Genomic DNA, 22,897 nt, shown 5'->3' with positions numbered 1-22,897 from the left:
TCAAAGAAATGTGATTTATGAAACAGAGCATGCTGTTCTCGAAGATGTAGTGTAAAACAGTCTCATGTTTAACATGTAGTTATACAAGACCTGGTGATTGCCCAAGCTTCCCCAAAAAACACTCCTATTTACAGAAACTGCCCCAAATTTGTGTCATTTGAACTGTGGTAATTATCTCTCCTGAGCTCTCTGCAGGCTTTGAGCACAGAGTTGAGCAAACCATCCTTCACTGGTCAGCAGACAGTGTGTCAGATTCTAAAACGAAAGAGAAAATGCTGGAATATCTCAGCAAGTGTGGCAGCATCTGTAGGGAGAGAAAAGAGCTAATGTTTCGAGTCCGATGACTCTTTGTCAAAGCTTCATCGGACTCAAAACTAATAGAACATACAGTGCAGAAGGAGGCCATTCAACCCATCGAGTCTGCACCGACCCACTTAAGCCTTATCCCCGTAACCGATTAACCCCTCCTAACCTTTTTTGGTCACTAAGGGCAATTTATCATGGCCAATCTACCTAACCTGCACGTCTTTGGACTGTGGGAGGAAACTGGAGCACCCGGAGGAAACCCACGCAGACACGGGGAGAACGTGCAGACTCCGCACAGACAGTGACCCAGCAGGGAATCGAACCTGGGACCCTGGCGCTGTGAAGCCACAGTGCTAATCACTTGTGCTACTGTGCTGCGTTAGCTCTTTTCTCTCCCTATTGATGCTGCCAGACTTGCTGAGATTTTCCAGCATTTTCTCTTTTGTTTTAGATTCCAGCATCCGCAGTAATTTGCTTTTATCCAGTGGGTCAGATTCTTGTGGATCTTTAAGAACGGCAGGCAAGCCCCGGATGCAGAAGATCCACCCACCATTTCTAGCAGGCCCTCTTTGTCTGACCCGGGTCACAATGCGAATCACACAAGAGGGGAACTCAAACTCAAGCAGGATAATTTGAAAATAGTGCGGAATTCAAACAGGCCCCATTTTGGCTGTTGCAAGGGCCTTAAATCAGTGTGTGGGAGGCACTAACTGACAGAGTTGATACAATTGTTCTGAAAAGGATGGATAAGGTCCGTTTAAGTGTCATGATCTGAAGTTTTCTTTTAAATTCCCCACTCTTGAAACAGGCTTAGCTGTCAGGGAGACTTTGTAAAAACCCTCGACTGTAGTGCTTTAATTGATCAAGAGCTAGGGCTGGTTTAGCACACTGGGCTAAATCGCTGGCTTTTAAAGCAGACCAAGGCAGGCCAGCAGCATGGTTCGATTCCCGTACCAGCCTCCCCGAACAGGTGCCGGAATGTGGCGACTAGGGGCTTTTCACAGTAACTTCATTTGAAGCCTACTTGTGACAATAAGCGGTTTTCATTTTCATTTCTTTGTTGACATTTCTCTTTGGTCTATTATGTCATTTTGCTTGGATAAATTTCAAAAGTTGCAGGGGATTTGGAGTTCACAGTTTAATCAACAGTTTAAAGAGGCGATTAAACAATTCGCCATCTTTGATGTGGGGTTTAAATAGAAGTATGTTTATTTTTATTAGATATTAACCATTTGCAGAGCTCCAAAAGCTTTTAAAAATAAATTTAGCGAATCCAATTATTTTTTTCCAATTAACAGCAATTTAACGTGGCCAATCCACCTATCCTGCACATATTTTTGGATTGTGGGGGTGAGGCCCAAGCAGACAGGAGAGAATGTGCAAACACCATATGGAAAGTGACCTGGGGCGGGAATCAAACCCGGGTCCTCGGGGCCGTGAAGAGCGCTAAAAGCATTGAATGGGCTTCTTGAATGAAAGCTCTTTTCCCCCCACTGTCAAGTGTGTGGGAGAGAGCTGTATTAGGTCGTTAGAAGTTGTTTTTATCCCCACATGGCTCCTGAGGTCTGCCCATGGTGGATACGGAGTGTGAGGCTATGGAGTTGGCATGGGGATATGAAGGACATGAGCTGACATGAATATGCAGGGGTGCAAGGTAAGTGGGCTTCAGGGGGGGGGGGAAGACAGGGGGGGGCTGAACACCTTCTAAAGCAACCAGGCCAAAGTCCCAGAGAAATGAGGGGGGCCTGCTAACCAGTTCATCTCGGCACTTGTCCTCGTGGCTCCCAAGAATCTGCTTCTAGGGTCAGTGGGGGTCAGATTCAATCCTGCCCCCTGGAGCAAAAATTGCAACGGGTCCTTTAAACCACGGCGGGTCTGCGGATTTACTGCATTCACTGCTCAAATGCCATTTGCTCTGCATTGGGGAGAATACATGCAGGCTGGGGGATAGCTCTACATTAAGTCTGCAATCATGGGCAGGATTCTCCGACCCCCCGCCGGGTTGGAGAATCGCCGGTCCACGGCGTGAATCCTGCCCCGCTGCCAAATTCTCCGGCGCCGGGGTTTTGGCGGGGGCGGGAATCGCGCCACGCGGGTCGGCAGCCGCTGGCAGTGGCCCACCTGGGGATTCTCCGGCCCGCGATGGGCCGAGACGCCGCCCGTTTTCGGCCGGTCTCGCCGCCGTAAATCAAACCGGGTCCGTACCGGCAGGACCTGGCTCTACAGGCGTCCGGCAGAGTCCTCGGGGGGGGCGCAAGGGGATCTGGCCCCGGGGGGTGCCCCGATGGTGGCCAGGCAGGCAATCGGGGCCCACCGATCCAAGGGCGGGCCGTGCCGTGGAGGCACTCTTTCCCTCCGTGGCGGCTGCTGTCAACCTCCGCCACGGCCGGCGCGGAGAAGAACCCCCCTGCTAATATGCTGGGATGACACCCTGGCGCTCCCGCGAATGCGCCAACCTGCGCCGGAGGTCCTTCGCCGCCGGTTGGCGCGGCGCCAACCCCGGCCTAGCCCCTGAAGGTGCGGAGGATTCCGCACCTTCCGGGCGGCCCGACGCCGGAGTGGTTCACGCCGCTCCCCGGCGCCGGTACGGCCCGCCCCGCCGGGTAGGGGAGAATCCCGCCCCCGTCCGCTCAGTCCTCTGCCTTTTGCAGTGTTCCATTGGAGCTCGACATAAGCTCGAGGAACAACACCTCATCATTCCCTTGTAAAACCTTACAACTGTCCGGAATCAACACGGAGGTCAACAATTTCAGACTTTATCCTCTGCCTTCATTTGCTTTTACCATTCCCCCCCCTTTTATTTGTAGATTTTGTTTTACTCTAATTTTCTGCATTATTCTGCCACTTACACCTGCCCTGGAAATATCTTCTGTTTCTTATTCGTTTTGACCTTGCACCATGAAACCTTTTGGTACTTTATCTCTTGTCTTCTGGCCTACCATAGACCTTCACTTTTGTTCCCTTTCCCTGTCTATTCCCCTATCAACCCATTACATTTCGAACTTACTTCAACTCTGATGAAAAGTCATCGATCCAAAATGTTAACTCCCTTTCTCCCTCCATAGATGCTGTCTGTCCTGAGTATTTCCAGCATTGCCTATTTTTAATTCTGTTGATTCAGATCTCTGTTTAAAAATGAACTATTCAACTTTATAAATCAACACAATTCTAAAAACAGCAGTTTTTTGTGCAAAATTTCAATTTGAATTAACAAAATATAAAATTAAGAAACTTGTAGTTGAAAGGAATATGTTGCATGCGCAACTGAGTTGATTTGGAATCAAGTTTAAAAATAGCTGGATTTTTCCTATTCCACGTGGAGCATTTTAAAAAATTGTCAAACATTTAAAAAAAGGAAAAAGTCTAAGCAGAATGGACTAACTTCAACATGATCAGGCACTGTTGCCACAAGGAACCATGGAAGTAAAAATAGCTGAAGCAAATGTTTGTGTGTGCATGGCATGATCAGCAGGTTATTGTCCAAAGATACTGTACTGTACAGCATTTACGGGAACACTCACTGCACCACTGTTAACTGTGGAAACTCTATGCCTGCATTTTCATTGTTCAGCATGTCAGCAATTTGTTTTGCAGTTTGCGATGGGAAAAAATGACCATCCCTTTGTATATAATCGACAGCACATGATCGAGTGAAAATAATCACATTTTCTTTACTTGCTCCTCACAACTAAAGCCCCTGATGTGTTTATATCATCAGAACATATTGCCCGTTTGTTCCACTGGATGCTTATTACCATGTTTTTGTCATATTGTTAATTTCATCTGAAACCATAATTTTCTATGTCTATAATTTGCAGTTTTGGGTCCCGTATGCAAGGAAGGATGTGTTAGCCTTGCAGAGGGTCCAAAGGAGGTTCACAAGAATGATCCCAGGAATGAATGGCTTCCCATATGAGGAGCGGTTGAGGACTCTGGGTCAGTACTCGATGGAGTTTAGAAGAATGAGGAGGGGGATTTAATTGAAATTTGCAGAATACGGAGAGGCCTAGATAGAGTGGACGTGGAGAGGATGTTTCCACTAGTAGGAGAAACTAGAACCCGAGGGCGCAGCCTCAGACTGAAGAGACGATCCTACAAAACAGAGATGAGGAGGAATTTCTTCAGCCAGAGGGTGGTGAATCCGTGGAACTCATTGGCGGTGAGGGGGCACAAAGGATCGGGGCTGCCTTAAAAAATGGCACCCTGATCCGCAAGTAACCTTCCTGCACTGACAAGCTGCGCTCAGCAGTGCAGGAAAAGACTTAAAGATTGGCCTCGAAGAGGATTCCAAGCCGAGGCCAAAATAAATGGCAAAGTGCTATTGAATAGCTTGGTCTTCCTGCTTTTGCTCCCCAACCCTGTCCTCCTACAGTCCTACCCCAATTCGCTTCCCTACTTTCCTCATAATCTTTCCTCATTATGCTATGCTTGCTTACAAGATTAATCCATACATTTGGGGTTATTGTGTCATGGGAGTGTCCCTTTAAAAAATGTTTCTGTCTCGTCACATTGCTTCAGTGATGTCATTGTTAGATGGTTTCATTTTTCACCTTTTCACTTGCCCATTAATACCAATTGGCAATAAATATACATTTTTTAAACAAAATAAAACAGGCAGACATTGATAATAATAGTCTATTTTAGTTCTTTGTCTTCCTGCAACTGGAATCCTTCTTGATTGACAGACTCCTTGGACAAGAAGATCTCTTCACGATCCATCCATTTCTCGGCGGCATGTGCATCTTTCTTTAAGGTCAGGTACGTTCGTTCGATCTGATCACAAAGCCTTTTATAATTCTCCAACACAGGAGCAGTGGTGAACACCGCTTTCAGGCCTTCAAACACCGGCTGACAGTCCGCTGAAATTTGCTGTGCTTCTTCAGCAAGTCCATCAATGGAGCAACCACGCTGTTAAAATTCGGCACAAATTTACGGTAAAATCCACTCATGCAAAGAAATCACATTATTTCCCTTTGTGTTGAGAGTATTAGAAACTCTCCAATAACTTTTGTTTTCACATCCTGTGGGACCATTTCTCCATGTCCAATTGTATGGCCAAGGAACGTGACTTGGGCTTTTCCAAACTCACATTTGGCTAGTTTTACCACCAAACCCGCCTCCTGAAGTTGATCGAAAATCTCCATCAAATGCTTCAAATTTTTCTGACTAAAAGTCACCAGATCATCTATGTATACTGCACAATTGGGTAATCCTGAAAAGACTTTGTTAGTTAACCGTTGAAATGTGGCTGGGCGTTTTTCATGGCAACTGGCATAACTTTGAATTGGTGTATCCCATTTGAAGTCACAAAAGCCGAAATCTCCTTTGCCCTTTCGGATAAAGGTACCTACCAGTAACCTTTTAGGTAAATCCAGTTGGGAGATAAACGCTGATTGTTCCACCTTCTCAATGCAGTCCTTCAACCATGGGATAGGATAAAATTCCGTTCTTGTAACTGCATTAACTTTTCTATAATCCACACACAATCATTGGGTACCGTCTGATTTCGGGACCATCACTATGGTTGAGCTCCATTGGCTGCAACTCACTTCAATTATGCCATGTTTAAGCATACTTTCAATTTCTTTTTGAACCTGTGCCAACTTTAGAGGGTTAAGTCTATATGAATGTTGTTTATTTGGAACAGCATTTCCCACATCTACAACATGGATGTAGAACGGATGTAGCAGGGCAGCACAGTGGTTAGCACAGTTGCTTCACCCCTCCAGGGTCCCAGGTTCGATTCCCGGCTTGGGTCACTGTCTGCGTGGAGTCTGCACGTTCTACCAGTGTCTGTGTGGGTTTCCTCCGGGTGCTCTGGTTTCCTCCCACAGTCCAAAGATGTGCCGGTTAGGTGGATTGGCCATGCTAAATTGCCGCTAATGTCCAAAAAGGATGGATGGGTTGGGGGGGTGAGCTTGGGTAGGGTGCTCTTTCCAAGAGCCGGTGCAGACTCGATGGGCCGAGTGGCCTCCTTCTGCACTGTAAATTCTATGATTCTATGTAAAACCATTTTAGTACTTTCCAACTTATTTTCACAAACTTGCCCATGTGATATTAATAACTCTTATCAGGTCAGTTTGTTTTTCCTCTGGAAGGTAATTCAATAATTTATCCCAATTTTTAAGAACGTCCTCGTTATCCAATTTAATTTGAGGAATGTCAAATTCAGAGTCATTTGGATTTGGTTCTTCACTTTCATTTAGAATTACTAAGACCTCCTCCTTTTGCTCTCCTTCCCTTTCAAAATACCTTCTAAGCATGTTCACATGACACACTTCTGTCTGGCGTTCTTACCAAATAATTCACCTGACTCAATTTCCTTTCAATCTGATATGGTCCACAAAACCTTACTTTTAAAGATTCACCTACCACTTTTATCTCCACTGGCAAAACTACAAACTTTTGCTTTCCTGTCCGCTACCTGTTTTATCGCATACTGTTCAACTTTTAAATGTTGACTAGCCAATTCACCTGTGCTCTATTTAATCGTTCCCTAAAAATTGACACGTAATCCAATAATGTAATTTCAGACTGCTCACTCACCAATTTCTCCTTAATCAATTTAAGTGGTCCTCTTAACTCATGACCAAAAATTAGTTCAAAAGGACTATATTTGGTTGACTCATTAGGTGCATCCCTAATCGCAAACAGAACGAATGGAATTCCTTTATCCCAATCCTCTGGATAATCTTGACAATAAACCTTCAACATTGTCTTTAATGTCTGACGCCACCGTTCTAACGCTCCCTGCGATTCTGGACGGTACGCAGTTGAGTTAAATTGTTTTATTCCTAAGCTATCCATAACCTCCTTGAATAACCTGGAGGTAAAATTTGATCCTTGGTCAGATTGTATTTCTGTGGGTAGTCCATATCGAGTAAAGAATTTAAGTAACTCCTCCACAATCATTTTAGCTGTAATAGCGCATACTGGAATGGCCTCTGGAAACCTAGTAGACACGTCCATTATAGTCAAAAGGTAGAAATTCCCACTTTTCGTTTTTTGAAGCGGTCCTACGCAACCAATTAAGACCTTTGTAAAAGGTTCCTCAAATGCTGGAATGTGTATTAAGGGTGCTGGTTTTATCACCGCTTGAGGTTGCCCTATCATTTAAATTTTTTTAAGCTACATCTTGTATGGAGTCCAGGCCAATAAAAATGTTTTTGTATTTTAGCTTGAGTTTCCCTTACTCCCAAATGACCTTCTACTGGTATCTCATGTGCTCCTCGCAACATCTCCTTTCTATACCCTACCGGCAACACCACTTGATGAACTTCTGCCCACTTTTCATCCGCCTGCATATGCAAAGGTCTCCATTTTCTCATTAAGACATCATTTTTAAGGTAGTAACATTCTGGTATACACTCAGATTCCTCTTCCATGTATGCTTTCTGATACATCCGTTTTATGTCTATTACTTCTACTACCACTTCACCACTCTTCACTGGATTTTCAAAGCTCACCTTATATAATGGAACACCAATCTCCTCACCATGAATTCCACATGTCACCACCTTTTCTGGCAATATTCCTCCCAAACTACATAACTCCTCATCTCTTACTATTAAAGATTGACTAGCTCCCGTATCTCTTAAAGTTCTGACTTCTTTACCTACTCCTCCTGGTACACGAGTAAACTTTATCCATACAGAAATCTGGCACCTTCTCACCAATCACCTCTTGATCAGGCTATACATTCTTTTGCACGTCCTTCGCTTCAATTGGGCTTTCCTTTACCACTTTAACAAACCCCACTGGCTTATCCTCTTTTACCACATCAGCCTTCCCAGTGCTTTTCTTCAACCCCCAACACTGTGACTTTACATGGCCTAATTTATTACAGTAAAAAAATCTGAAACTTTTCATTTCTCTTCCACCCTCATGGATTTCCTTTTTAATCTGAGGTACACCAACCTTATTATCTCCCATCAGATTCCCTTTACCTTTACCAGCTGAGTATTTCTTCTTTCCCCAGTTTCTGTCCCTCACAGGCTGAAACTGATGTCGGAAACCAAACTTTGATTTATGAACTAATTCATAATCATCTGCCATTTCGGCTGCTAATCTCACACTTTTAACCCTCTGCTCTTCCACAAAGTTCTCACACATCAGGAATTGAATTTTTAAACTCCTCCAAAGTTATTATTTCTCGGAGAGCTTCATAACTTTGGTCTATTTTCAAAGCCCTTATCCACCTATCAAAATTACTCTGATCCTTTCAAACTCCTTGTATGTTTGACCAGGTTCTTTCCTTAAGATTTCTAAACCTTTGTCTGTAGGCTTCAGGCACTAGTTCATATGCACCCAAGATGGATTTTTTTTACTTCTCATACATCCCAGATACTTCTGATAGTGATGCAAACACTTCACTAGCTCTACCTACCAACTTTGTTTGAATCACATGTCCTGTGGCCATTTCATTTGTTTAGCTACCTTCTCAAATGAAATGAAAAGGGCTTCTGCATACTTCTCATCAAATCTTGGCAATGCTTGGACATATTTAAATAGATCCCCACCAAGCCTTCGACTTTGGTGCCGTTGCTCACTATCCTCAGACTATAAATTTCTCTTTATCTCCGCCAATTTTAACTGACTTTCACGTTTCATGGCCAGTTTCAGAAGTTCAAAGTCTCTCTCTTTTTCTTTTTCCTTGATCTGTACCTCCTTTCTCTCGCTTTTTATTCTGCTAGGATTATTCTTTCTTTTTCGCTTTCTTCTCTCTCCTTTTCTTTTTCCCTGATCTGTACCCCCCTTTCTTTCTTTTTTCCTCATTTCGCATTCAAGCTGCTTTAATTCTTTTTCATGTTCAAGTTGCTTGATCTGTAATTGAATTTCTGCCATTTCCAATGATCCTGACTGTGTCTCAGGCAATTTTAAATGCTCAGCTCCTGCCGCAATTACCTCTTCTTTAAAACTTTTGTCAGGCAATGCTAACTGCAAAGTTTTTGCCAAATCTAAAAGCCGTTTTTTAGTCTCTGTTTGTAAGGTACTCCATGTGACCTTCTCCACCCCCAGGGCTCCATCCTGAGCCTCTGAAAGAGCCATTGTCCATAGCACACTCCCTATTGAAACGTGAATACAACACCTGACAAGCAAATTCAAATATGTGCACGCCTCACTGTCTTTAAGTTCACTAAGCCAACCCAATCACGAAAGATAGACTTTTATCCCATGAGCCCCCACATTTGTTATGGGCCAGGGTTTAGAAAACTCCAAAGTATATTATGGAGTCACCTGACCTATAACTGTTTATTGATTTTGGTTACGATGAGCACAAGAGTCTGCCTTTCAAGTACGATTCAAGAGTGTTTAAGCGCTTTTAATCTAAAAAATAACCTTTATTTTAAGAATTGAGTTAACATTTGTATAAACAAGCGAAGTTAGAATTATCAACTGCAAACATAAAGACCCCATACAGCTAGAGTAATTTATGTATAACCTTAATGAATTCACCCTTTAACTGTTCCAATTCAATAACAAGATCCCATAAACCAAGAACCCCCTTTTACCAAAAACAGCAGGTAACTGTAATCATTGGGTTTCTTCCTTGGAATGACTCTTTAAAATTGAAAATAGAGACACAGGCCAAAATACTTTTCTGTCTGAATCTACAGCAGCCAAATGTGAAAATGAAAGTAAAAACACAGAGCCACAAACCAGCTCCAAAACTCAAAGCGAAAGTAAAAACTCAGAGCCACAGCCCAACTCCACGCACACAATGACATCACTGAAGCCATGTGATAAGACAAAAATATTTCTTAAAGGGACACTCCCATGACAATTGTCATGTATACGGAGGTACAGTGAAAAGTATTGTTCCGCGTATCGTTCCATACTGAAATACATAGGACATATGATAGATACACAATGTAAATATATAGACATCAGGTGAAGCATATGGAGTGCAGTACTATTCAGTAGAGAAGATGCGTGGAGAGATCAATTCAGTCCATAAGTGGGTTATTCTGGAGTCTGATAACAGCGGGGAAGAAGCTGTTTTTGAATCTGTTAGTGCATGTTCTCAGACTTTTGTATCTCCTGCCCGATGGAAGAGGTTGGAAGAGAGAATAGCCCAGGTGGGAGGGGTCTTTGATCATGCTGCCCACTTTCCCAAGGCAGCGAGAGGTGTAGACAGAGTCAGTGGATGGGAGGCGGGTTTGTGTGATGGACTAGACAGTGTTCACGGCTCTGTGTACTTTCTTATGGTCTTGGGCCATACAAGTATTCTGAACAAGTATTATTTCAAGGACATATAATGCTCTCTTGGATCTTACCTACTACTGATCTATTTATCCCTTTCATTTATGTCATTTTGGAAACTGTCTACCCCTTTGGCACTATTTTTGTATCCAAGAATGTTTGAAAGATTGTGGTCACAGCATCTGCTATGTATTTCCTGACTTTGATGAGCATCTTAGAAAGTATGCCATCAGGAGTCTTTTAATGTTATTTGTACTGAGTGAGTTCCAATCTCTTCAGTGTTGTTTTCAATCAGGATCCTATCTTAATTCTCACACTCTTCCTTGTGCATCCTTAGGTTTCCTCTACACCACTTCTTTCCAAAAAAAACAAGTGCTCATTTTATCTTTCTAGGAGAGGATTTTTGTTTTTGTCTCACGTCAGCTTATTCTTTAATTTTTTTAATATGCATTTCACCCTCACCTTCATGAATTGGAATAATGTAACCGGTGAATCAAAAATTAGAACATTAAAATAATAAATCTTCTAAAGCACCAAGATCGCAGTGATGAACATTACTTTCCAATTAGACCTGATGAACTGCATGCAATTACATTTTGTGCAAGTGTTAAGTCGCAGACTTAACAAATAATATGGATGTGGGTATTTAGTAAAACAGTACCTTCACTTTTTCTCCATTTATGTCAATGGTTTTAATCATGAAATCAACTCCAATAGTGGCTCCTTGACCTGGTGGAAACAAACCCTGCAACAGGAGAAGGACATCTTGGTTTATAAGAGTTCATTGATTTTGTTCACACCTTAATCAGTACAATCCACTAATTATTAGACCTGTATCCAGATATTCATTAAAGTAAGCTACATTTCTAAAAGGGAAAAAAGTATAGAGATCAGGATAATATTAACATCGGAACAACTACATTTCCAATAAAGGAACAGGTAGGTTATAAATGTTTTTTTGCTAAGATAAAACAGTTGCAAATAACAAAGTTCACGAGCGGGATTCTCCGTCGGCCATTGCTGGAATCAGGAAACACGAGTTGAGCGGAGAATCGGATCAGGCACTGAAATTGAGGCGAGCGCCAGTTTCATGACAAATTGCAATTCTCTGTCACCTCGACAGTGGCGTCAATGTGTTCCGGAAGCACGTACAGTAAACTCCGTTGGCATATCATTAGTGGGCCTGACTCAGTATTCTCCGGGGCCTCCGCGATTTTCCGCCTTCACCAGGGTGAATTCCCGACGGTGAGGTTCACTTGTGCTTTTAAAGATTGTGAAACTGTTGCGGTGACTGATGAGGGAGAGAGAGGAGGTAGGACACATGAGGCGCAACTGTGGGGTGCCAGGCGAACGGGCCGTGTGCAGCAACCAGAAGTGTGATCGAGCAGTGCTTCGCATCCTGATGCGGTTTAGGTGCCCGGACCACTCGAACGGACCCTCCAGTATGACGTTGAGAGGCTCGCCCACATTGTCACGGCCTGCTGATTCCTCCACAACACCAGGCAGCAGAGGGGTGACATGCTGGAGGAGGATGAATGCCAGGCCTCCCCAGACAAGAAGGATGCGGGGGAGGGCGAGGATGGGCAGGACATGGGGCCCAGGTAGGCACGGGAGGCCACACAAAGTGCGCGCCAGGGTCAATGCGCACGGGACACTCTGATTGCCTCCAGGTTCACGGACTTGGGTGGGGGGGGGGGGGGGGGGGGGGGGGGGGGAGATCAGCCAGGGGCACAGATACCCCCTTCACCTGCCCCCCCTCCCCCCCCAACCTGCTCTGTGATACATACCTGCCGCACTACGGGGTTAGTTTAGCACAGTGGGCTAAACAGCTGACTTGTATTGCAGAACAAGGCCAGCAGCGCGGGTTCAATTCCCGTTACCGGCCTCACCGAACAGGCGCCGGAATGTGGCGACTCGGGGCTTTTCACAGTAACTTCATTGAAGCCGACTTGAGACAATAAGCGATTATTATTATTGTGGGCCTTGCGTTGGCACTAAGGCAGTAACAGCTGGTCTGGTCCATGGGATGGAGGGCGATGACATCCCAATTTGTCCATGGTAACACTTCCCATTGTCCACCAGGGTGACCCCTGCATGCGAACTGGCCATTCCATTACACGGTCCCATCGAGTTTCAATTCCTTGCCCTTGTCGATCTCCCACTCCGGCGAGATCCCTTTCTCCCTTTCCTCAGGCCCATCAACACATCTAGGGCCCGCTGCTCTGCCGCAGTGAGGGGCCGTATGTCCGACGTTCCCCCTTCAGCTTTCTCCTGCTCCTGGCAGTTTTTCCCGAGAGGGGGGGGGGGGGGGCACAGTTTTTCCGGGGGGGGGGGGGGGATAATGCACAGTGTTAGACAGTCCAATGCATGCAGCCCAGGGGGTGGGTAGCTAATGGCTTCAGTTGCCCGGGCACCCCACCATGGGAGCCGGTATGGGTGCCGGCATGTGGTGCAGGGTAGGGGTTCGTCCGCCCTCCGGGTGGCGGGGGTTGTAGGGTTATGGGTGTGTGGGACAGGGACCGGTTGTGCAGTTTCTTCATGCACTACACGTCGGTCCGGCCAGTATTCCTGACAGCCCAAACTGACTCTGCCACCAGCGCCCAGGCACGTGGCACGGTGCCAGCTGGTAGCCTCCTTTCACGGCCAAGATACAGGGTGGGCTGCCTCTCCTCCACGGAGTCCATGAGGGCCTCAAGTCCGGCGTCTCACGTCTTGTTGCCATCTTGTTGGCTGGATGGTATGTGTGGAGAGTGAATTGTGTATGTGAGGCTGCAGCTTGTCAGCCTCCTGAGCGTCAATCACGAATCCCGCACCATTTCTCATTGAATCGATCATGTTCCATTGTGGCGCCAGTGTTAGCTCCTTAACAGTAGCTCAATCCATCCAGGTGCAATGCCCAGTTTTGCTGTTGTGGAAGTCCACATATCCTGCCCTGGTGTGAACACCTAGTCTATAGAATGGACAATCCAGCCGAACATGCAAAGCTAGAATTTTTTATTGGTGACGAAATGTTATAAACACATTTGTACTGAATCTATCTCTGTTATCTTAATCGAGATATTAATTTGTTTATTTAAAATAGCTTAACAAAAGCATTAAGATAGTGGAGAAAGGAATTTGACTCAAGGATGTTATACTTGGATATTATCAATAGTAATTTCTATCTTATAGTTTCATATGCACTTGAAGATTAAATTAATTACCATTTTAATGTGACAGGCAGTCAGCTGAGCTGCAGTGCTACTAATGATGCCCATACAAATAAAAGCTACATGGAAAGCATGGGATTCACCTTGCAACTTTATAAAGGGAGGGGACGGGAGCGCGCGCGCGCCCGGGGGCGAGGGAGGGGACGGGAGCGCGCGCGCGGCCCGGGGGGCGAGGGAGGGGACGGGAGCGCGCGCGCGCCCGGGGCGAGGGAGGGGACGGGAGCGCGCGCGCGCCCGGGGGCGAGGGAGGGGACGGGAGCGCGCGCGCGCCCGGGGGCGAGGGAGGGGACGGGAGCGCGCGCGCGCGCCCGGGGGCGAGGGAGGGGACGGGAGCGCGCGCGCGCGCGCCCGGGGGCGAGGGAGGGGACGGGAGCGCGCGCGCGCGCCCGGGGGCGAGGGAGGGGACGGGAGCGCGCGCGCGCGCCCGGGGGCGAGGGAGGGGACGGGAGCGCGCGCGCGCGCCCGGGGGCGAGGGAGGGGACGGGAGCGCGCGCGCGCGCGCCCGGGGGCGAGGGAGGGGACGGGAGCGCGCGCGCGCGCGCCGGGGGCGAGGGAGGGGACGGGAGCGCGCGCGCGCGCCCGGGGGCGAGGGAGGGACGGGAGCGCGCGCGCGCGCCCGGGGGCGAGGGAGGGGACGGGAGCGCGCGCGCGCGCCCGGGGGCGAGGGAGGGGACGGGAGCGCGCGCGCGCGCCCGGGGGCGAGGGAGGGGACGGGAGCGCGCGCGCGCGCCCGGGGGCGAGGGAGGGGACGGGAGCGCGCGCGCCCGGGGGCGAGGGAGGGGACGGGAGCGCGCGCGCGCGCCCGGGGGCGAGGGAGGGGACGGGAGCGCGCGCGCGCGCCCGGGGGCGAGGGAGGGGACGGGAGCGCGCGCGCGCGCCCGGGGGCGAGGAGGGGACGGGAGCGCGCGCGCGCGCCCGGTGGGCGAGGGAGGGGACGGGAGCGCAGCGCTCGCGCGCCCGGGGGCGAGGGAGGGGACGGGAGCGCGCGCGCGCGCCCGGGGGCGAGGGAGGGGACGGGAGCGCGCGCGCGCGCCCGGGGGCGAGGGAGGGGACGGGAGCGCGCGCGCCGCGCCCGGGGGCGAGGGAGGGGACGGGAGCGCGCGCCCGGGGGCGAGGGAGGGGACGGGAGCGCGCGCGCCGCGCCCGGGGGCGAGGGAGGGGACGGGAGCGCGCGCGCGCGCCCGGGGCGAGGGAGGGGACGGGAGCGCGCGCGGCGCCCGGGGGCGAGGGAGGGGACGGGAGCGCGCGCCCGGGGGCGAGGGAGGGGACGGGGAGCGCGCGCCCGGGGGCGAGGGAGGGGACGGGAGCGCGCGCAGCGCGAGCCCGGGGGCGAGGGAGGGGACGGGAGCGCGCGCGCGCGCCCGGGGGCGAGGGAGGGGACGGGAGCGCGCGCGCGCGCCCGGGGGCGAGGGAGGGGACGGGAGCGCGCGCGCGCGCCCGGGGGCGAGGGAGGGGACGGGAGCGCGCGCGCGCGCGGCCCGGGGGCGAGGGAGGGGACGGTGAGGGGACGGGAGCGCGCGCGCGCGCCCGGGGGCGAGGGAGGGGGACGGGAGGGGACGGGAGCGCGCGCGCGCGCGCCCGGGGGCGAGGGAGGGGACGGGAGCGCGCGCGCGCGCCCGGGGGCGAGGGAGGGGACGGGAGCGCGCGCGCCCGGGGGCGAGGGAGGGGACGGGGAGCGCGCGCGCCCGGGGGCGAGGGAGGGGACGGGAGCGCGCGCGCGCGCCCGGGGGCGAGGGAGGGGACGGGAGCGCGCGCGCGGCCCGGGGGCAGGGGGAGGGGACGTGAGCGCGCGCGCGCAGCCCGGGGGCGAGGAGGGGACGGGAGCGCGCGCAGCGCGCCCGGGGGCGAGGGAGGGGACGGGAGCGCGCGCGCGCGCCCGGGGGCGAGGGAGGGGACGGGAGCGCGCGCGCGCGCGCCCGGGGGCGAGGGAGGGGACGGGAGCGCGCGCGCGCGCCCGGGGGCGAGGGAGGGGGACGGGAGCGCGCGCGCGCCCGGGGGCGAGGGAGGGGACGGGAGCGCTGCGCCGCGCCGGGGGCGAGGGAGGGGACGGAGCGCGCCCGGGGCCGAGGAGGGGACGGGAGCGCGCCCGGGGCCGAGGGAGGGGACGGGAGCGCGCCCGGGGCCGAGGGAGGGGACGGGAGCGCGCCCGGGGGCGAGGGAGGGGACGGGAGCGCGCCCGGGGGCGAGGGAGGGGACGGGAGCGCGCCGGGGGCGAGGGAGGGGACGGGAGCGCGCCCGGGGGCGAGGGAGGGGACGGGAGCGCGCCCGGGGGCGAGGGAGGGGACGGGAGCGCGCCCGGGGGCGAGGGAGGGGACGGGAGCGCGCCCGGGGGCGAGGGAGGGGACGGGAGCGCGCCCGGGGGCGAGGGAGGGGACGGGAGCGCGCCCGGGGGCGAGGGAGGGGACGGGAGCGCGCCCGGGGGCGAGGGAGAGGGGACGGGAGCGCGCCCGGGGGCGAGGGAGGGGACGGGAGCGCGCCCGGGGGCGAGGGAGGGGACGGGAGCGCGCCCGGGGGCGAGGGAGGGGACGGGAGCGCGCCCGGGGGCGAGGGAGGGACGGGAGCGCGCCCGGGGGCGAGGGAGGGGACGGGAGCGCGCCCGGGGGCGAGGGAGGGGACGGGAGCGCGCCCGGGGGCGAGGGAGGGGACGGGAGCGCGCCCGGGGGCGAGGGAGGGGAACGGGAGCGCGCCCGGGGGGCGAGGGAGGGGACGGGAGCGCGCCCGGGGGCGAGGGAGGGGACGGGAGCGCGCCCGGGGGCGAGGGAGGGGGACGGGAGCGCGCCCGGGGGCGAGGGAGGGGACGGGAGCGCGCCCGGGGGCGAGGGAGGGGACGGGAGAGCGCCCGGGGCGAGGGAGGGGACGGGAGCGCGCCCGGGGGCGAGGGGAGGGGACGGGAGCGCGCCCGGGGCGAGGGAGGGGATGGGAGCGCGCCCGGGGGCGAGGGAGGGGACGGGAGCGCCCGGGCGAGGGAGGGGACGGGAGGCGCTGCGGGCGAGGGAGGGGACGGGAGCGCGCGGGGCGAGGGAGGGGACGGGAGCGCGCGGGCGAGGGAGGGGACGAGAGCGCGCCCGGGGCGAGGGAGGGGACGCGAGCGCGCGGGCAAGGGAGGGGACGAGAGCGCGCGGGCAAGGGAGGGGACGAGAGCGCGCGGGCAAGGGAGGGGGACGAGAGCGCGCGGGCAAGGGAGGGGGACGAGAGCGCGCGGGCAAGGGAGGGGGACGAGAGCGCGCGGGCAAGGGAGTGGACGAGAGCGCGCGGGCAAGGGAGGGGACGAGAGCGCGCGGGCAAGGGAGGGGACGAGAGAGCGCGGGCAAGGGAGGGGACGAGAGAGCGCGGGCAAGGGAGGGGGACGAGAGAGCGCGCGCGCGCGGGCAAGGGAGGGGAACGAGAGAGCGCGCGCGCGGGCAAGGGAGGGGACGAGAGAGCGCGCGCGCGGGCAAGGGAGGGGACGAGAGAGCGCGCGCGCGGGGCAAGGGAGGGGACGAGAGAGAGCGCGCGCGGGCAAGGGAGGGGACGAGAGAGCGCGCGCGGGCAAGGGAGGGGACGAGAGAGGCGCGCGCGCGGGCAAGGGAGGGGATGAGAGAGCGCGCGCGCGGGCAAGGGAGGGGAGAGAGAGCGCGCGCGGGCAAGGGAGGGGACGAGAGAGCGCGCGCGGGGCAAGGGAGAGGACGAGAGAGCGCGCGCGCTCAAGGGAGGGGATGAGAGAGCGCGCGCGGGCAAGGGAGAGGACGAGAGAGCGCGCGCGGGCAAGGGAGAGGACGAGAGAGCGCGCGCGCTCAAGGGAGGGGATGAGAGAGCGCGCGGCGGGCAAGGGAGAGGACGAGAGAGCGCGCGCGGGGGCGAGGGAGGGGACGGGAGCGCGCGCGCGCCCCCGGGGGCGAGGGAGGGGACGGGAGCGCGCGCCCCCGGGGGCGAGGGAGGGGACGGGAGCGCGCGCCCCCGGGGGCGAGGGAGGGGACGGGAGCGCGCGCGCGCGCCGGGGGCGAGGGAGGGGACGGGAGCGCGCGCGCGCGCGCCCGGGGGCGAGGGAGGGGACGGGAGCGCGCGCTGCGCGCGCGCCCGGGGGCGAGGGAGGGGACGGGAGCGCGCGCGCGCGCGGCCCACGGGGGCGAGGGAGGGGACGGGAGCGCGCGCGCGCGCGCGCCCGGGGGCGAGGGAGGGGGACGGAGCGCGCGCGCGCGCGCCCGGGGCGAGGGAGGGGACGGGAGCGCGCGCGCGCGCGCCCGGGGGCGAGGGAGGGGACGGGAGCGCGCCGCGCGCGCGCCCGGGGGCGAGGGAGGGGACGGGAGCGCGCGCGCGCGCCCGGGGGCGAGGAGGGGACGGGAGCGCGCGCGCCCGGGGGCGAGGAGGGGACGGGAGCGCGCGCGCGCCCGGGGCGAGGGAGGGGACGGGAGCGCGCGCCGCGCCCGGGGCCGAGGGAGGGGACGGGAGCGCGCCCGGGCCGAGGGAGGGGACGGGAGCGCGCCGGGGCCGAGGGAGGGGACGGGAGCGCGCCCGGGGGCGAGGGAGGGACGGGAGCGCGCCCGGGGGCGAGGGAGGGGACGGGAGCGCGCCCGGGGGCGAGGGAGGGGACGGGAGCGCGCCCGGGGGCGAGGGAGGGGACGGGAGCGCGCCCGGGGGCGAGGAGGGGACGGGAGCGCGCCCGGGGGCGAGGGAGGGGACGGGAGCGCGCCCGGGGGCGAGGGAGGGGACGGGAGCGCGCCCGGGGGGCGAGGGAGGGGACGGGAGCGCGCCCGGGGGCGAGGGAGGGGGACGGGGAGCGCGCCCGGGGGCGAGGGAGGGGACGGGAGCGCGCCCGGGGGCGAGGGAGGGGACGGGGAGCGCGCCCGGGGGCGAGGGAGGGGACGGTGAGCGCGCCCGGGGGCGAGGGAGGGGACGGGAGCGCGCCGGGGGCGAGGGAGGGGACGGGAGCGCGCCCGGGGGCGAGGGAGGGACGGGAGCGCGCCCGGGGGGCGAGGGAGGGGACGGGAGCGCGCCCGGGGGCGAGGGAGGGGACGGGAGCGCGCCCGGGGGCGAGGGAGGGGACGGGAGCGCGCCCGGGGCGAGGAGGGACGGGAGCGCGCCCGGGGGCGAGGGAGGGGACGGGAGCGCGCCCGGGGGCGAGGAGGGACGGGAGCGCGCCCGGGGGCGAGGGAGGGGACGGGAGCGCGCCCGGGGGCGAGGGAGGGGACGGGAGCGCGCCCGGGGGCGAGGGAAGGGGACGGGAGAGCGCCCGGGGGCGAGGGAGGGGACGGGAGCGCGCCCGGGGGCGAGGGAGGGGACGGGAGCGCGCCCGGGGGCGAGGAGGGGATGGGAGCGCGCCCGGGGTGCGAGGGAGGGGACGGGAGCGCCCGGGCGAGGGAGGGGACGGGAGCGCGCGGGCGAGGGAGGGGACGGGAGCGCGCGGGCGAGGGAGGGGACGGGAGCGCGCGGGCGAGGGAGGGGACGGGAGCGCGCCCGGGGGCGAGGGAGGGGACGCGAGCGCGCGGGCAAGGGAGGGGACGAGAGCGCGCGGGCAAGGGAGGGGACGAGAGCGCGCGGGCAAGGGAGGGGACGAGAGCGCGCGGGCAAGGGAGGGGACGAGAGCGCGCGGGCAAGGGAGGGGACGAGAGCGCGCGGGCAAGGGAGTGGGACGAGAGCGCGCGGGCAAGGGAGGGGACGAGAGCGCGCGGGCAAGGGAGGGGACGAGAGAGCGCGGGCAAGGGAGGGGACGAGAGAGCGCGGGCAAGGGAGGGGACGAGAGAGCGCGCGCGCGGGCAAGGGAGGGGACGAGAGAGCGCGCGCGCGGGCAAGGGAGGGGACGAGAGAGCGCGCGCGCGGGCAAGGGGAGGGGACGAGAGAGCGCTGCGCGCGGGCAAGGGAGGGACGAGGAGAGATGCGCGCGCGGGCAAGGGAGGGGACGAGAGAGCGAGCGCGGGCAAGGGAGGGGACGAGAGAGCGCGCGCGCGGGCAAGGGAGGGATGAGAGAGCGCGCGCGCGGGCAAGGGAGGGGAGAGAGAGCGCGCGCGGGCAAGGGAGGGGACGAGAGAGCGCGCGCGGGCAAGGGAGAGGACGAGAGAGCGCGCGCGCTCAAGGGAGGGGATGAGAGAGCGCGCGCGGGCAAGGGAGAGGACGAGAGAGCGCGCGCGGGCAAGGGAGAGGACGAGAGAGCGCGCGCGCTCAAGGGAGGGGATGAGAGAGCGCGCGCGGGCAAGGGAGAGGACGAGAGAGCGCGCGCGGGCAAGGGAGAGGACGAGAGAGCGCGCGCGGGCAAGGGAGAGGACGAGAGAGCGCGCGCGGGCAAGGGAGGGGACGAGAGAGCGTGCGCGGGCAAGGGAGGGGACGAGAGAGCGCGCGCGGGGCAAGGGAGGCCAGGGAGAGAGAGCTCGAGAGAAGGGAGCTGAGTAAGAGAGGGCTGGTGGGAAGGGAGGTGTGGACAAAGAAATCTCCAGGGAAGGAAGAGAAGGGGCTGGGTCGGGAGGGGGGAAAAAGAGGAGAGAAAGAGAACAGCATGGGAGCAGCCAATAATTTAACCAGCCAGCAAACATAAAAGGGTGCGAATCTCTAGCCTCATCGTGCTCTCAAGCTCAACGAGGCAGGTGAATAGCAGGTGAGGCCAAAAATTAGATCCGCGCCAGGCGGCAAACTGTTTGCGATTCAACCTGCCTGCTCCCGTAGGCGAAATCGAGATCTCGTCATAGCATGGCGAGAAACCAATCGTCAGCACGCAAGCCCAATTTCTATACAGTTAACGGGAGTCACCCCATATCCAACGACCTCCCGTCTTTCAGCGGCCTCCCCAGCAAGTGCTCATGCTGCCGTCAATTAGTTCTCCTGTTGAAAAACGGAACCTGGGGGAAGGGCTTCTGTGGGGAACCGAGGAAGTGAGTAGCCATCTTTGCTCACACGAAAAGAGCCCAAGGGTGGTGGGCTTGCCAACCGTGTTTGGGATGGGGGGGCAGCATGCCAAACCTGGGTCATGTGTACCCTTTCCGCAGGCAATCCATGTCCCTGCCCGTCTGTCCCAACGACCACACTTAACCAACACCGACTGCTGAGGCTTCTGGCCATGCGGCTGAAGGTTACTCCTAATAGAGAATTGGCAACATGGTTAAGTGAGCATTTCACACATGCCAAGTGGATTCCTGTGGGTGGGCGGGCTGTTTAGCATGTGGGAGTCATTGCCTAGCATCCCAATCACATCCTGATGCATGGACACTGTGCTAGAACACTGCGGGAGGCGACACCACCACACATGCAACATCCGAATACCCAGGGGATGGGAGACCGCTCCGGGGAAACGCCCACGGCCGGAGGATGTGTGAGCGCCACAGGAAGGGGAGGGTTGCCTGGAGAGATGGGCAAAGGGTTGGGGTCAGTCTGCATTGCAGAAGGGAGGCATCATTATGGTTGTGCAAAAAGGTGTTTAATGTGCTGTACAATACCCCATCCGATGGTGCCCCGCCCTGGAACATTAATCCAGAAGTCCAGCATATTGCTCTGGGGACATGGGTTCCAATCTCACCACAGCAGCTGGTGGAACTTAAATTCAATAATCAAATCTCGGAATTTAAAGATAGCCTCAGTAATGCTGACCATGAAATTGTCAATTGTCATACAAATCCATCTGGTTCACCAATGCCCTGTAGGGAAGGAAATTCCATATGACTCCAGACCCATAGTAATGTGGGTGCTCTTAACCGCCCTCTGAAATGGCCTCCAAGCTCAAAGGAAATTAAGGATGAGCAACAAAGGCTGGCCTTGCCAGTGCTTCCACATCCCACAACAGAATCAATTTGAAAGGAAATGCTCATCTACACACTTCATTGAACCAGAATTAGTTCTTTGTTTTGATGATAATGACGAATATGCAAGGTCATGAGGTTAGATTGCAGAAGAGTATAATTCTGTTGCTGCTGATGGGTCAATGCCTCTTCGGTTCCCAGTTTCAAACTGCTAGATCTGATCTGAAATCTATCCCATTTAGCATGATTATAATGCCACTTAACACAATGGAGGTTGTCATCGTTGTGAAGACTGTACTTCATCCTCACAAGGACTACGTAACAGTCAGTGCACCTGTGATTGGTAGGTTGGTGAGGACAAGTCAAGTAGGTTTTTCTCCTCGCATTCGTTCCCTCATCGTCTGTCACAAGTGCAGTTCTTCAAAGTTTGACCAGCTCTGCCTGTAGCGACACTACAGAGTCACTCTTGATTATCCCTATCCAGAGTACATTCCGTGCCCTCGCATCAGTGCTTCCTCCAAGTGGTGTACAACATGGAGGAGTATGGATTCATCAGTAATGATCGTGATGGAGGAATCTGGGACATTGGAATTCGATGTCAAGCTATTGCCCGACTACTCTGTCGGACAAGTCCCCAGAAATTAGTGATGAGGTATTTTCAGGGTGACTAGGTGGGGTGTGGCTTGTCATTTACAGTGCCTTGACCGATACCGGGTGATTCATCTGGTTCTATACTTATTCAACTTTATGTCATAACAGTTTGATACAACTGTATGGAAGGTTGGGCCACTTCAGGTGGCAGGTGTTAATCAAACAGCTGTGGTCTGAAATCGCATGTGGCCAGGCTGGGTAAGGGTGGCAAATTATTCGAGTAGCTTTTTCTTTCAGATTATTTTAATTAATTGAATCTAAATTCCCCCAGCTGTCATGGTGGGCTTTGAACTCGTGTTTCTGGAGCATTAGTCCAATAGAATTACACATGGCACCTTCCGCACTCCTTCTGAGCTACATTAAAAAAAACTAATATAAAATGGAAACCAAGAGGGAAGAAAAAAGGCAGCAGCTGTAAATAAAACTAAATATCAGCTCCTCAGGTACAAGTTCTCCAATGCACTGTGGGATAGGTTCACCTGTTCAATTCCCTTCTGAATAAATTTCAAAGCTTATTAATACCATAACATCAGATAGATGGTGAGGCTGGTATCCACCTTGGGAAAAGAGAAATTAAAAACAAAATCTGGAAGACAAGTTATTCCTCTGCCTACTCTCATATACTTAAATAATATTTGGAGAGGCCAAGGGGCAGGTTACTTGCTGTGCTGTTTTTCTGTGCTGGAACACAGAATTTTTTTTAAAAAATCATCTAATGCTACAGCGTCTAACGTCTCTCATAAGCCTCAGAGAACAACAGTGGAAAGAGAGTGAAAGAGAGAAATGAATACAAAGCAAGTCACCGTCTAGAAAGAGTACAGCAGCTCA

At 55.8% G+C, this 22,897-nt stretch overlaps 1 protein-coding gene across 3 annotated transcripts in view; it reads right to left on the bottom strand.

The window, feature by feature from the left end:
- rab30 (RAB30, member RAS oncogene family) overlaps positions 1-22,897 on the bottom strand; it is a 120,629-nt gene that overhangs the window by 39,172 nt on the left and 58,560 nt on the right. For all 3 annotated transcript variants that reach the window (XM_072476545.1, XM_072476544.1, XM_072476546.1), the window contains exon 4: positions 11,171-11,254. In XM_072476545.1, the coding sequence (XP_072332646.1) occupies positions 11,171-11,254 (84 nt within the window). The remainder of the gene's footprint in view (positions 1-11,170; positions 11,255-22,897) is intronic.

This window comes from Scyliorhinus torazame, chromosome 15 (genome assembly GCF_047496885.1).
Source record: "Scyliorhinus torazame isolate Kashiwa2021f chromosome 15, sScyTor2.1, whole genome shotgun sequence".
NCBI lineage: Eukaryota > Metazoa > Chordata > Chondrichthyes > Carcharhiniformes > Scyliorhinidae > Scyliorhinus > Scyliorhinus torazame.
This window is presented reverse-complemented; position numbering and strand designations above follow the sequence as displayed.